Source organism: Microtus oregoni, unplaced genomic scaffold (assembly GCF_018167655.1).
Source record: "Microtus oregoni isolate MIOR12 unplaced genomic scaffold, Mior012 000050F_007, whole genome shotgun sequence".
NCBI lineage: Eukaryota > Metazoa > Chordata > Mammalia > Rodentia > Cricetidae > Microtus > Microtus oregoni.
This window is the reverse complement of record NW_024543231.1, coordinates 31,123-46,232: the sequence shown is the minus strand read 5'-3', so window position 1 is coordinate 46,232 and position 15,110 is coordinate 31,123. Positions and strand designations below refer to the sequence as shown.

General features: G+C 39.2%; 1 protein-coding gene across 3 annotated transcripts in view; it reads left to right on the top strand.

The window, feature by feature from the left end:
- The window catches only part of LOC121436921 (GRB2-associated-binding protein 3-like), a 99,979-nt gene extending 87,351 nt beyond the window's left edge, over positions 1-12,628 (top strand). For 2 of the 3 annotated variants that reach the window (XM_041636817.1, XM_041636816.1), the window contains exons 8-10: positions 1,120-1,222; positions 10,280-10,396; positions 12,515-12,628. In XM_041636817.1, the coding sequence (XP_041492751.1) occupies positions 1,120-1,222; positions 10,280-10,396; positions 12,515-12,628 (334 nt within the window). The remainder of the gene's footprint in view (positions 1-1,119; positions 1,223-10,279; positions 10,397-12,514) is intronic. The other variant, XM_041636818.1, reaches the window with a different exon arrangement.
- The last annotated feature ends 2,482 nt before the right edge of the window (positions 12,629-15,110 follow it).

The following is a 15,110-nucleotide window of genomic DNA, read 5'->3' as shown; positions in this document are numbered from 1 at the left end:
AATAAGGAACATTCCTCACAGCTGTGCCCAGCTGCTTGTGTTTTAGTTGATTCTAGAAGTAGTCAAGTTGTCCAATATTATTAATTACAGACTCCAAGCTTGCTTACATGCTTCAATTCCAGAACCAACAAAGATGGACTATTTTTTTTAAGATGGACTATTTTTATAATCCTAATACAGACTTCCAAGGGAGACAAAATTAAGGGATTCTGTCAGATTGGAATAAAGTAGTGCACAGATAATACTACTAATTAGAGAATTCCAAGTTTATGAATTGTATCTGAGAAAAGAACTTTCAGAGAAAATGGGATTGTTTATGGGCTAGGTACACAAACCTTAACACACATGTGCCTGTTCATTTTACCTTCTATAAGCTGCATTTTCCTAGCTCATGATAAATGCCACAGGACATGGTAACTTTTTTTGAGGTAGGGTCTCTCTATGTAGCACTGGTTGGCCTGGTGTTCACTATGTAGACTATGAAGGCATTGAACTCACATAAATCTGCCTTTTTCTGCTTCCTGAGTTCTGGGATTAAAGGTAAAGGGATGCACCACCATACCCATGCAGACATGCTAACTTTGTAAAGCAGAATTCTGCAGAGAGCTTCATTTCCAGGCTGAACTGTAGAGACACATAGCCTGTTATTCTGTCTCAGAAGGAAGTAAGAAATTAATATACTGTCTTTCTTGTCCTTTCAGATGAATGAGTACACTTTCATTCTTCTGGCTACTTTGGAAGCAAAAAGACCCCAAGGGAGGGGAGGGTTGTTGTCGTCTGATTGTTTTTTTGTTTAAATTTTGCTTTGGAATATTTTTTTTATTCTGTCAGTCAGCTTTATTACTTTGAAACATTTTTCTTAATTTGTTGTTGTTTACTAAAAAAGATGTATTTGTATGTGTTACATGATGGGCTTAGGAAAAAAATAGTTGGGAAGCATTTGCTCCAGGGTGGGAGAGGGCTACTGGGAAGTGTCTTCTTCAAGAATTGTTTGGGCCAAAAGGAAGCTATGTCTGGAAGGGGAGGACTCAAACCCCACAGGGCTGTGTCTGTTCCTGGCTATGTTTCACAGCAGCTGTAAGACATTGCATTGACCTCATCTGTATTTTTTGGTCTTAGCAATCGAACCAGCTTTCTCTCTTCACAAAGAAATGGTATTAATTCTGCAAGATTTTTTGCCACTCCTTCTTCCAAAGAAGAAGAAGAAAGCTACATCCAAATGGTAATCTTGTATTTTTATGTTCTTTTTCCTCTCCAAATCTATAAGCTTGAGAGTTCATTATGATAAAAGCACATTCCTCAGAAGTCTCTGTTCAGTCATAAAGCACACTTGATTGTAAAACCAGGTCACTTTTTTTTTAGATTGGGAGAAAATTAATTTGAAGCTAATTTACTTTTTTCTTTTTAAAAGTGTATTGTAAGGGTGTGCATGTGTGTAGTATATGTGTATGCATATGTGCATATTGGTGCATGTGCACATGTGTATGCACATACATGTGAGGGCCAAAGGTTGACATCAGGAGTCTTCCATTATCTCTGTTCGCCTTACCATTTTTTTCCCCTTAATCTTAGGATAGGGTCTCTCATTGAACCCAAAGCTCACTGATTTGCTAGGCTGCTTGGCCAGAGAATTCCAGGGATTCATCTGTCTTCTCTCAACCCTGTACCTGAAATATAGATGTATGTAATCATGCCTATATTTTCTGTGAGTTCTGGAGATCGGAACTGAGACACTAACATTTGAGTGCAAAGCACTTTATCTTCAGAGTCACTCCTCAGCTCCCTTGAAGTTGGTTTTCTTTCTTGCAGTATTCAGCTTTTTATTCCATTTGAAGTCCACATTATTTCATGAGAACCTAGGACCTAAAGTCTGTGTTATGGAAAATAGAAATGGTAGCCAATTCTTTTTTCAGAAAACTGTGATGTTCTGTATGATTCCAATGGGTTTGTACTTCTCTAAATGTCCAAAGTCCAGGCTGTGAAAACAAGTTTCTTGGAGGCTTTATTTTATAAAATCACCTGCCTCTGAACTTTCTGAAGATTTGTCTTTTAGGGTCTTTCTGTAGACTTGAGTGTGTAAAGATGTTACATGTTTGTCCTTTGATTATCCATTCACAGTTCAAGAGTGTTAATATCTCCTTTTTGTCCTGTTACCCTATTCTCTTAATGTGGATTCTTTAGCTAGAACTGTATCTATTCACAAAATAGAAACGGGAAATTCCAGAGAGAATTTCACTATAAACATTAGGTTTTGAAGAGATCTGCTCCATCCTGCTAAGCCAGGATGATGTTCAAGACACTGATATATACTCTTTTTTTTAATTTATTTATTTATTAAAGATTTCTGTCTCTTCCCCGCCACCGCCTCCCATTTCCCTCCCCCTCCCCCAATTAAGTCCCCCCCCCCTCAGCCCGAAAAGCAATCAGGGTTCCCTGTCCTGTGGGAAGTCCAAGGAACCTCCACCTCCATCCCGGTCTAGTAAGTTGAGCATCCAAACTGCCTAGGCTCCCACAAAGCCAGTGCATGCAGTAGGATCAGAAACCCATTGCCATTGTTCTTGAGTTCTCAGTAGTCCTCATTGTCCACTATGTTCAGCAAGTCCGGTTTTATCCCAGGCTTTTCCAGACCCAGGCCAACTGGTCTTGGTGAGTTCCCAGTAGAACATCCCCATTGTCTCAGTGTGTGAGTGCACCCCTCGCGGTCCTGAGTTCCTTGCTCGTGCTCTCTCTCCTTCTGCTCCTGATTTGGACTTTGAGATTTCAGTCCTGTGCTCCAATGTGGGTCCTGATATATACTCTTAAGAAGATAATCTTATCCTCCTATGTATGAGGAGACAAGGCTATTAAAGTACATTGTGTGCATTATGAAATTTTCAAAGGATGTATTAAAATATATAAAAATAAAAGTCTAAAATGGATTACCTCTAGGACAGTAACAGCTGACTGCTTCATTTTGTCTTATTTGATAAAAGTTGTGCTGTGATTCACTTAACTATATGCAGGTGGGAAGTGACTCATCTATAAATCTGCTGTGTTCTTCCCAATATTTCTTACACTTAGTAATAGCCCTTGGGAAACTTCTAGAAGAAAATATTCCTGTAAAGGATCCTGAACAGCTGTGCTCTGTCTCTGGAGAACAGAAAAGGGAAGTGAACCTAAAACATTATGGAAGCAAGTGTAAAGTTATTCCAGACACCAGCAGTTTGCTTCTGATATTTGAGACAGTAAGACTGGTAATTTCATAAACAACACAGTTAAATATTGATTACTTGCATAAATGTGTATAGGTTGTCAATGAATGTGTATTACTGAACAATATGACACAGAAGTTGAAGAGCAGGCAATACTGGTTGATGGTAGATGTGAGCAAAGTACTATGTGAAAAAGGTGAGGGGGGTGTCTTACCTCATTCAGCTGCATTTGTTTTAACTTCAGTTTACAATATACTCTGAAATGACTTGCTTATACCATGTGCCACACAATTGCCCAATATGATAGTCACAGCTAACATGATGGCTTACAATCCCTTTGGATTTTAATCAAATAAGGAAGTTGTGGGGGTCCCTGGTACAGTTTTTCTTGGTTTGCAGTTCTCTGAGTTTGGGTATATAGAGATAGATGAATTTAGATAGACAGATAGTTGGGAAAGAGGGAGGGAGGGAAGAAGGGAGGGAGGGAAAGAGAAAGAGAGAGAGAGAGAATGCTGAACATGGTGCCATCAACCCCAGATATTCACTCATTCTATCTCTTTATACTCTTTATACCATACTGCCACTCTAAACTCCTGGTATCAACTGATCTATTCTTTATAACTATCATTTTGGATTGTCAAGAATGTTACATAGAGAGAGAATCATACAATACTTTTGAGTCTGGCCTAATTTACTCAGAATATGATCTGAAATTCATCCAAATTGATACACATGTCACTACTGTTTCATTGCTGAGTAACATTCCCTTGTATGGATTGTCCACATTTTGTTTACCCACTCACCCACCGAGGAACATTTGGATTCTTTCAAATCCAGGGGCAAATAGAACAGTTATAAACATTTTATATTATTTAATATACAATTTATTATAGTAAAGTACATGTAGCACAAAAATTGCCATTTTATGGGTTTTGATCCTACTGCACGTACTGGCTTTGGGGGAGCCTAGGCAGTTTGGATGCTCACCTTACTAGACCTGGATGGAGATAGGTGGTCCTTGGACTTCCCACAGGTCAGGAAACCCTGATTGCTCTTCGGGCTGACAAGGGAGGGGGACTTGATTGGGGGAGGGGAGGAAAATAGGAGGCGGTGGCGGGGAGGAGGCAGAAATCTTTAATAAATAAATAAATATTGCCATTTTAACCATTTTGAAGTATATGATTAACTATGTTACTTATACTTCACCACTGTTCATTTCCAGGCTATTTTTATCATTTCAAGCACAAACTCTGTGCCCAATAAAAACTCACTCCCTGTTCACTTTCCCCAAGTCCCTGGTAACTTCTGTTCTATTTTACATCTTTATATTCTAGGTCCTTTATAAAAGTAAGGCTAGTGCTGTTAAGATGGCTCAACAGATAAAGATACTGACCAGCAACTGTTATGACCTGAGTCTTCTTCCAATATGGAGGCAGCCAACCGTGTGTTGTGGCCTGTGTGTGCACACACAAACTGATAAATGTTTAAAAAGTGGAAGCATACAATATTCTTTTGTATCTGTCTTTCATTTAGCATAGTGTTTTTAATATTCATATATGTAATGTGTGTGAATATTATTTAATAAGATCATACTATATTTTCTTTGTCCACTTACTGTTTGGTGGACATGTAGGTTGTTTCCAACTTTGGGCTGTTGTGAATAATGATACTGTAAACATCAGATACAAAAATATATCTGAGCACCTGCTTTCTCAAAGCTTTTGAGTATTTGCCTACAGGTGAAATTGTTGGACCATATACATACTTTTTATGTTTTGTTTTGTTTTTTTAATTTATTTATTAAGGATTTCTGTCTCCTCCCCACCACCGCCTTCCATTTCCCTCCCCCTCCCCCGATCAAGTCCCCCTCCCTCATCTGCTCGAAGAGAAATCAGGGTTCTCTGACCTGTGGGAAGCCCAAGGACCGCCCACCTCTATCCAGGTCTAGTAAGGTGAGCATCCAAACTGCCTAGGCTCCCCCAAAGCCAGTACGTGCAGTAGGATCAAAAACCCACTGCGATTGTTCTTGAGTTCTCAGTATTTCTTCATCAGGCGATGAAAGGAGACAAAGACAGAGACCCACATTGGAGCACCGGACAGAAATCTCAAGGTCCAAATCAGGAGCAGAAGGAGAGGGAGCACGAGCAAGGAACTCAGGACCGCGAGGGATGCACCCACACACTGAGACAATGGGGATGTTCTATCAGGAACTCATTAAGGCCAGCTGGCCTGGGTCTGAAAAAGCATGGGATAAATCCGGACTAGCTGAACATAGCGGACAATGAGGAATACATTCTATGTTTTAAGGAAACACCAAATTGTCTTCTACAATGACCATGCCATTTTACATTCCTACTAGCAAAACACAAAGATTTCAAATTTCTCCACATATTAACATTTATATTCTCCCCCTTTTTGTAAGAATTACCCTAATCAGTATGAAGTGGGTTTCATTTGTCTTTTACAAATTAATAATGACATTATGTATCTTTAATGTACTTGCTTACCATTTTGTTATCTTCTTTTATTAGTTTTTGTTACTGAGTTTCAGGTGTTTCTTCTATGTTATGAACATTAACCCTTATCTGTAGTAGGAGCTGTGGGCTACATTCCTGCTGCCCAGCTAGGCCGCCTGGCTAGCTTATGCCTTGAAATAACAACACACAAACTGTATTCTTTTAAACACTGCTTGGCCCATTATATCTAGCCTCTTCTCAGCTAACTCTCACACCTGGACTAGCCCATTTCTAATAATGTGTGTAGCACCCCAAGGTGCGCTTACCGGGAAGATTCTAGCCTACGTACATCCTGGGTCTGAGCTTCATCTCGTCTGCCCGGGAGAGGGGAAAATGGTGAATGAGCTCACTTCCACTTCCTCCCAGCATTCTGTTCTATTTACTCCACCCACCTATGTTCTAACCTATCAGGGCCAAGCAGTTTCTTTATTAATGAACCAATGACCTTCCTCCATCATTTCCCCTTTTTCTGTTTAAACAAAAAAAGCAAGGCTTTAACTTTAACATAGCAAAATTACATATGACAAAACAGTTATCAAGTAAAAATTACTATATTTATATCTATTTTATCTTTATCATAACTAAGGAAAACTATAACTATAACTAACTATTCTTCAACTCCATCAACGACTCCAGAAGGTTATGATATTACCTAAGCAAACAAGAAATAAAACTCTAGAAATGACAGAGACATCTCGCTGCCTGTACAGTCACCCAAAGTTCCTCTGTACCATTGGGGCATCCATTTTCAGCCTACAGGCCCACAGTATACAGCAGACATTTCCATGAAGCAGGAAATTTCAAAGGCAGTTCAGTCACTATCTGCTGTGTCCTGCAGAATGTCTCACAGACTCTTTCATGAATCAGGAACCCTTAAAATCATCTCACCTTTAGGCAAGTTTAGCAATCCTCTCTCTGCGGGTTCTCTGTGTCCAGTTTATGCAATAGTCCAGGCAAGAGCAGTTTCTTGCCCAAATGGCTATCAAACTCCATAAGGATCCTCTTCGATGCCCATCTTCTTCTTGAAGTAGATTGGTGTTTCCAGGAGCAGACATGTCTCATTGTCATGAAAAACCCTAAGTTATTAAAACATTTAAAATGCCATATTCTATAATCTTTGAAAAATATGAAGAATGCCTATCTAAAATATATCTATGTACATCTAGGAAATCTTAACTAACATGACTACAAACTTGACTATTATGATTATCTATTAACAACCTATATTTTTAATTATACATTACATTTTTTAATGAACTACACAATCACAATATCTTAATCAATAGCAGAAATATACATATACATATAACAAAATTGACCTTAAATCTCTATCAATAAAGCAAAATCTCCTAACAATCTTTGGAAGTCATTAATAGTCTTTAACCGGTCTCTCCTAATTTGTGCCTTTTGCGTTTTAATTTTCTCTAACCCTATTCTGTAACCTAGGTAATTAATAAAATTTCCTCTTTGAATCTTTTCAGGGGCAATTTGTAATCCCCACCTAGGCAAGACTTTCTTTACTTCTTCAAACATCCTTTCTAAAGTATCTTTATTTGAATCAGATAACAAAATGTCATCCATGTAATGATAAATTATGAACTTGGGGAATTGTTTACAAATTATTTCCAATGGCTTACTTACAAAATATTGGCACAATGTAGGACTATTGAGCATACCCTGTGGGAGGAAAGTCCATTGATATCTCCTATTAGGCTGATAATTATTATAAGTAGGCACTGTGAAGGTAAATTTTTCTCTATCCTTTTCTTGTAACGGTATAGTGAAAAAACAATCTTTCAAATCAATAACTATAAGAGGCCATCCTTTTGGTAACAGAGAAGGCAAAGGAATTCCAGATTGTAGTGGGCCCATAGGTTGAATTACCTTGTTGACAGCTCTTAAATCTGTCACCATTTTCCATTTACCAGATTTCTTTTTTACAGCAAACACAGGAGAATTCCAAGGGCTGGTTGATTCTTCAATATGTTGAGCATCTAGTTGCTCTTGCACCAGCTGTTCCAATGCCTGTAATTTGTCTTCAGCTAGAGGCCACTGTTTGATCCATATTGGCTTCTCAGTTAGCCATTTTAAAGGTAGGGCTGTTGGTACCTCTAAAGGTTTGGTATTTGCTGTATGTTCTTGTACAGCCTGAATGGCTGGTGACCTTTTTCCATAATACCTCATCATATCCTTCCCAGAATTATGAGTTCCTGGAACTACAGGAATGTTAATCTGGGTATTCCATTGCTGTAGCAGGTCACGGCCCCATAAATTTATTGCAATATTAGCTATATATGGCCTTAGTCTTCCTATTTGCCTTTCGGGCCCTATGCATTCAAGCCATCTTGTGCTTTGTTTTACACGAGATAGGGTTCCAATTCCCAGGAACTGAACATCTACCTCTTGAAGAGGCCAATTTGGATGCCAAGATTCTGGGGTAATGATACTTCCACCCACACCTGTGTCTAATAAGCCTTCAATAAAAGTGCCATTTATACAGACTCTTAGCTTTGGTCTTTGATCGTTAATAGAAGTCTGCCAAAATATACATTTACTCTGTCCTACTGGGTTTTTTGACTCATCCTCCATGCGTAATTCATCATTTAGACCAGTATTACTTTTTACAGCAGAAATTGGAGCTTTTAATTTTCTTGGTGAGGCACGTTCTCCACTGTGACTGGGAATGACTGGGCCACTGTTGGCTTGGGGGCCTGCGAGAGGCCCCTCAAGGAGTTTCCCAACTACAGGTTGCCTTGTCTGTCTGTTGTTGACCTGCATTCGTTGGACCAATGTCAGCCTTTACCGCATCTCCTACATATACCTAAAGGCTGAGGTCTCCTATTTTGTCATTCCCAGAGGAGATATTATTCCTAGAAATTCTGTGCCTGCAATCCCTTTTCAGATGTCCTAATTTACCACAATTAAAACACCTGGCAGTTTGATGTCTCCTCATTGCTTTGGAAATCGCTTCTCCTACCCAAGATTCATCATTATAGCTAAACATCTCAACATTCATCGTATGCTGAATCCATTCATCCATAGGTGCTGATCTAGACTTTAAAGGCCCAATTATCTTTTTGCATTCTATGTTTGCATTCTCCAAAGCTAGAGATTCAAGAAGTATTCGTCTAGCTTCTGGGTCTGTTACCCCTATGTCCAGAGCCTTAATTAATCTTTGCAAAAAGTCAATAAAGGGTTCTCTCTGACCCTGCCTAATTTTGGTATATGATTCAACCCTTTTTGCTGGAACTTGTATCCTATTCCAAGCATTTAAAGCTGCTTGGTGACATAGACACAGTATTTCATCGTCATAAAGAGCTTGGACCTGTGGATCAGCATATTCTCCTGCACCAAGAATTTGATCTTGGGAAACCTCAACACCTTTTGCTCTTCCTTGCTGTTCCATATGTTTGGATTCTTCTCAGAAATAAATTCCAAACATCAAGGAAGGTCCATTATCTAAAACTGCAGACACTAACTGATGGAAATCATAGGGGGTAGCTCTAGCATTAGAAGCCCAAGTCCTTATCATTTCCTTTACATATGCAGAGTGCAAGCCAAAATTAACAATAGCTTGCTTAATTTCTTTTAGATCATTCATTGCTATTGGTGTCCATCTAGCTTCTCTGACTCCCTTTGAGTCTTTAGAAGTTGATGCTTTGTCAGAATTAAGTATAGGGTATGTCGCTAAAACCCTGGGTAAGCCAGTTCTAATAGCTGGTGGTGGCATTGTATCCTGTCCTTGTGCCTTCTTACTCTGTTCACCAGCTCCAATAATTTCTTCAATCATTTCAAGTCTTTTTATTATTGTCTCTTTTGAATCCTGAATCTCCTGACCTGCATGAGTTTCTAGTAAAGATTGTATGGTTCTTAGGAGGCCATATTCTTCCTAAATGATAGAATATGCAAAAGAATACTGAAACGTAGTAACCAGTAAATTAAGTTATCCCCATAGTCATATAAACCTTGCATGATATAACCCATTGTATTGGTAACCAAAACAGTAAAATTCATGTTGGAAACGAAAACTGCCATAGTACCTATTATCCAGCAAGTGGCGCTGTTGCCAAGTCGTGACAAAAACGGGGACCCAGATTCAATTCCAACCACCCACATGGCAAATCACAACTATCTGTAACTCCCATTCCATGGGATCCTGCACCTTCACAATAATGCACATAAAAAAATTAAATCATTTTTTAAAACCTGGACATGGCAGCAAGTGCCTCTAACACCTTATGGTACTGTATATGAAATGCCAACTTATTTGTTTGTTTCAAGACAGGGTTTCTCTGTGTAACTGTTCTGGCTATTCTGGAACTCACTCTGTAGACCAGGCTGTCCTCAAACTCACAGTGATCCACCTGCCTCTGACTCCTTACTGTTGGAATTAAAGCCATGCACCACCATGCCTGGCTGAAATGTCAACTCTTACTCAAATGTGCAGGCCCCAGATCACCCTTTTATGATCTGGCAGCAGCTGTTTGGATGAAGCCCAGACTAGTTTTTTTTCCCCCACATGCACCCTTAAATATTCATTATTAATCTCAGTCTTGTGATGTTGGTTCCTAGGAAGAATATAGAGCAGTCAATTCCATGAGTAGTAGTGCTCTTAATTGGACAAAGAAATTCAGCCTGGATTATTTGGCCCTGGACTTCAATTCAGCATCACCAGCCCCTGTGAAACAGGTAGGAATGATTCCCAGGTGATTTCGTTTTTGCTTAGATTTTTCTTTTTCTTCTTTTTTTAATTTTTTTATTTATATACCAATCACAGTTTCCCCTCCCTCCTGTCTTCCTGTACCTTTGCCCCACCTCTCATCAACTCCCCACTCCCATCCACTCCTTCTCCATTCCTATGAGAGTTAACAAAGCATGGCATATCAAGTCGATGCAGGACCAAACTCCTCCTCCTGCGTCAAGACTTGGCAAGGCATCCCTGCATGGGGAATGGGTTCCAAAAAGCCAGCTTGTGTGCCATGGACAGGTTCTGATCCCACTGCTGGAGATTTTTCTAATGATCAAACATGTGTATTCTCTTTAGATCTTAGAAGATGTCTATAATCAAAATGCTAAAATTAACCTTAATCCTGACCCCCAGAAAGAATTAAATCCCAGTATGTTTTCTTTAGGATATTTTCTCTAGGTGCCTGTGTGCAGATACATGTAATATTCATGCTCTCTGAATTTGGGGCCATAGAAGTTATAGAAAAAGTCCCTAGGCAGAGATGAGGGTAAGGCACATACAGGTTCTTGAGGCATAGGAAGAGTTTGTTTAGGGAACAAGTAATGGCTTAGTCTGTCTAGTTCTTAAGGAATGGTGAAAGGAGCTCTAAGTTGAAGTGGATCTCAGTGAATGCCCTTGAATGCAGTTTCAACTCCATTGGGTAGTACTCTTCTCTATACAGTAGGGATCAGAAATAATGCCACATACATCAAGGACTATGAGAATTGAGTGGTTATTAAGTGAGTAGCTATTAACTTATATCACACATTTGACAGCCTCATGATGATGGTATGTGAGCAAGGGATGGTCATGATCCACACTAAGAATGTATTGTTTGATGATAAAAAGCAACCTATTGAACAGAATGTATAGAATGATTCCATTTATGTGTCTCTTTACATTCCCAAACACTGTTCTGGCATTGAAGTGAGATGAGTGAGAGAAACAATACAGGAGATACATTTGTCAGTTTGAGTAAGCTAGCCACTCAAAGCAGACAATTTCAGGTGCTTACAGAAACAAAGTAACATTTAGCAATCACTCCTGAGAAAGACTTTTATAGGCCAGGTTCTTTGTGTTGCAGACAACCTTCAATCCAAGGCTCTTGTCAGAGGGGAAAAAAAAGAGAGAAGACTGAGTTTCAGCTAGAAGATAGCCCTCTATGGAGGTGTCTAAGTGGGAGTTCTCCAGAGTTTTAGCTGGAGACAGAAGACCTACTCAGAAATGAGTGGCTAGGTCCCTAACTGATTAAAAAGGAGAAAACAAGCTGATCAGGTTAACTGATGCTGGCTGACCCATCTTTACTGAACTCTGGGCAGGACCATTCCCCGGGGGCAATGGAATGAATGAAATAGAACTCAATGCTGGCATTCAATGCTCTCTGCTAACTGAGTGTGGGAGTAAGGTTACCATCTGCTTCACATACCTGCTGCCATGCCTTCTCCACCCATAAAAGCCTGTCTCCCCTCTAACAGTGAGCCCAGATAATCCCTTCTTCTTCCCTTAAGTGACTTCTTATCAGATTTTGGTTACAGCAATGAGAAAAGTGACTAATGCAACCCCGGCAGGTCAAGCTCATTGTAAAGATTCTAGCTTTCTTCAGTTAAAGCAGAAAGTGCATGTGCGCTGCCTGTGTGTACCACCTCTCTGATATACATCTACAGGTGTTTGGTATGCTAAGATATTTCTGGAGCTACATTTTTTTTTATTTTTCAAAGAGAAATCAGTAGGAGTCTATGGATCATGAAGAATCTTAACAGATAGTACAGAAATTATATTAGGCATTCAGACAAATGCCGGTGAATGTGACTTGGACAGATGATGTAGAATCAGATTAAAAGGCCATTTGGAAAACTATGGGGGGGGAGACTGAGTTTCAGGATGCTTCTACTTAGTGTCAGCATAAATCACTTCCACTTAGATCCTATTGATCTAAGCAAATAAAACAACTAAAGAGATGCTTACAAACATAATACACATATAATGTCAAATTTATATAGGGAGGAGAGGAAGCAAATGTAATTTGCCAAAGAACATTTAAATTAAGATGAAATTAAAGCCTTCTTGTTCTCCCCCTTCAGAAACTTCTTTCAGAAGAGCAGAGAGTAGACTATGTCCAAGTGGATAAGCAGAAGACACAAGCTCTCCAGAGCACCAAGCAGGAGTGGATTGATGAGAGGCAATCCAAAGTGTGAGAGTTGTGGGCTTGGGCAAATTGTGCAGCAGGGAAGTTTGGGAGTATGTTTGCAATTTTTTTCATTCAAAAAATATACCAATGGCCAGTATAGGGCAAAAACCAAGAAAAAAATGTGTGTTCTGGGGAGTCTTGGTAAAAGCTTTTAGAAGAAAGCCTATGCACTGAGTTCAGGGAGTCCAGTCCCCAACACGAGAGCCTGCAGCAAATGTTCATTTTTCCAGCCTCAGGGATACTTGACATTGATTCCATAGTCAAAGAGAAAGAGAGTGCTACAGCCACAGGTGGAGAAGTAAAAAAGTGGCATTCATTCAGGCAAAGTAGGAACAGCAACAGCAAAAGATTACAAAAATGTTCTTCCAAATACCCTGTTAAACTTTTGTCAAAATAGAGTATTTGGAGCAAAAGTTGGAACTAGTACCAACAGGATGACATAATTTGCCTTCAGTATGTGAAATCTTGTCCTCTACACTTAGATTATAATAATAAATTACCCCAGCAAAGGGGACTTGGAGCTGGTCTTGTCACAACCACTGAAGACGTAGTTGAGGAGATCAAATCTAGCAATGGTGGCGGGTACATCTAAAGTCTTTACACCAAAGACTTCATTAATTCAGGCATTTCAATTCCCAAGACAACACAATTCCAGTGATGGGTAGTGAATCTGTGTAGATATTAGGGAATGGCAAAAGTTGAAGTGTAACTCCTCAGTAAAGGCTCCATGATGAGCATATTAGATGACAATAGTAGCACTAGTTCGCTATTCTGACACTGTTGCCTTTTGCCCAGCATGCTTTTGTATGTATCTTTTCCTATCTTCTAAGACTTGAGAAACAAGACATGGCAGAGAGTATTGCTTTCACTTTGAAGAAAAGAAAACCAAGAAACAGGAGAGTAAACATATTGACCAAAATCACTCACAGAATTGAGGCACAACATCGGGCTTATAGTTGTCCAGACTATCAATGGTAGTGCTATTCTTCTGCATTATATTACTGCTGAGAAGTCTGGTGAAATCCAACAACTGAGTCAGTCTTGGTGACCTGTAGGAAATACCTGCAGACATAAGATGAGCTATTACCTCACCTTTTCATGGTGATCTGCACTGGTGCTTTTGGTATTTGAAAGGGAAACATTTCCAGTAAGGAACTCTGTACAATGCTATAGTACCTCCTGGTGGTCAGTCTGAAATCTATTCTTGACCATAGTCTCATATACAATAAACATTTTTCTTTGCTTTATAAGCTGATAGATGCTGGCAGAGAAATTTTTAGCACCTCAGGGAATATATTGTTGTTGGTTTCCCTATAGGGACTGGCAGAGAAATTTTTAGCACCTCAGGGAACATTGTTGTTGGTTTCCCTATAGGGACTAAAGCTTTTAAGTGATAGAAATGACTAGAAAAATTATCTATATATTAATGCATTTATCTGCTTATTAATTAATTTGTTTGTTTGTTTATTTTGCATCCTGACTGAAGTTTCAAATTTAACAAAGAGTTCTGCTCTCGGGTTTCCTGACTGTTTTTCTCCTCCACTTGAAAAATGACTTAAGTCCTGAGATTGAAAATTCAGCTGTTTCCTTCATGGTTCTGGAGGCTGAGGAACCCAAAACAAAGGTCTCAGTTGGGAATGGCATGTTAGTGAATTTTCTTTCTGATCTTTCAGAGCACTTACAGAGAGAAGATATAACTGAACTGGGAAATTAACAGTTCCAGCTCTGCCACTTCATCCTGGCAATTGCTTCTTATATATGAAGATGGATCAAATAGGCAGCCAGTTCTATGAGGATCAGTGTAGACAAAGAAGTTGTAGACTTTGACATCGGATGTCAACATTTTACACTGCCTCAAATGAAAATAAATGACAAAATATTTTTTCATATCATACAAGAAACCACTTTGGTTTTCAAAACAGATGTGTATACATCTTTTTTTTCAGTGTGGAAAAATAGGGGAAGTGTCAAGTTCTTTAAACAAGTTCAAGGACCTTAGTACACTTGCACCTCATATCCAACCCCAAACCACAACACACAGGCTAGAGCCTATGAGGAAGTTCCTTCTTTTTCTTGTAACTGACAATCACAGAAATCCCAAGCAGGAATCCAGGACTGCAGACTGTCAATTCTTATAGACAGGAGCAGAGCTTTCCCAGGTGTGAGATAAAAGCTAGTGCAGAAAAATTATAACCCTAAGGGACAAGAGCCACACAAGGATGAAGATAGAAGTTAAAGCTGAAGTTGCCAGCAGGGAATTTCACTCAATATTCAAATTTATCTTATCTACAAAACATTTCTAAGAATGTATTTTCAATATTAGTACATAAGTAATACAACCCTTTTAGATATATTAAAAACAAGAGTGCCCTAAATAGGCACTCTTTTACAAAGTGAAAGATGACATCATTTTCAGGATGTATACAATTATGCCCTGCTTTGATGAAACTGCTGAAGGAAGCCTGCATAAGAGCACAATAAAACAAAGT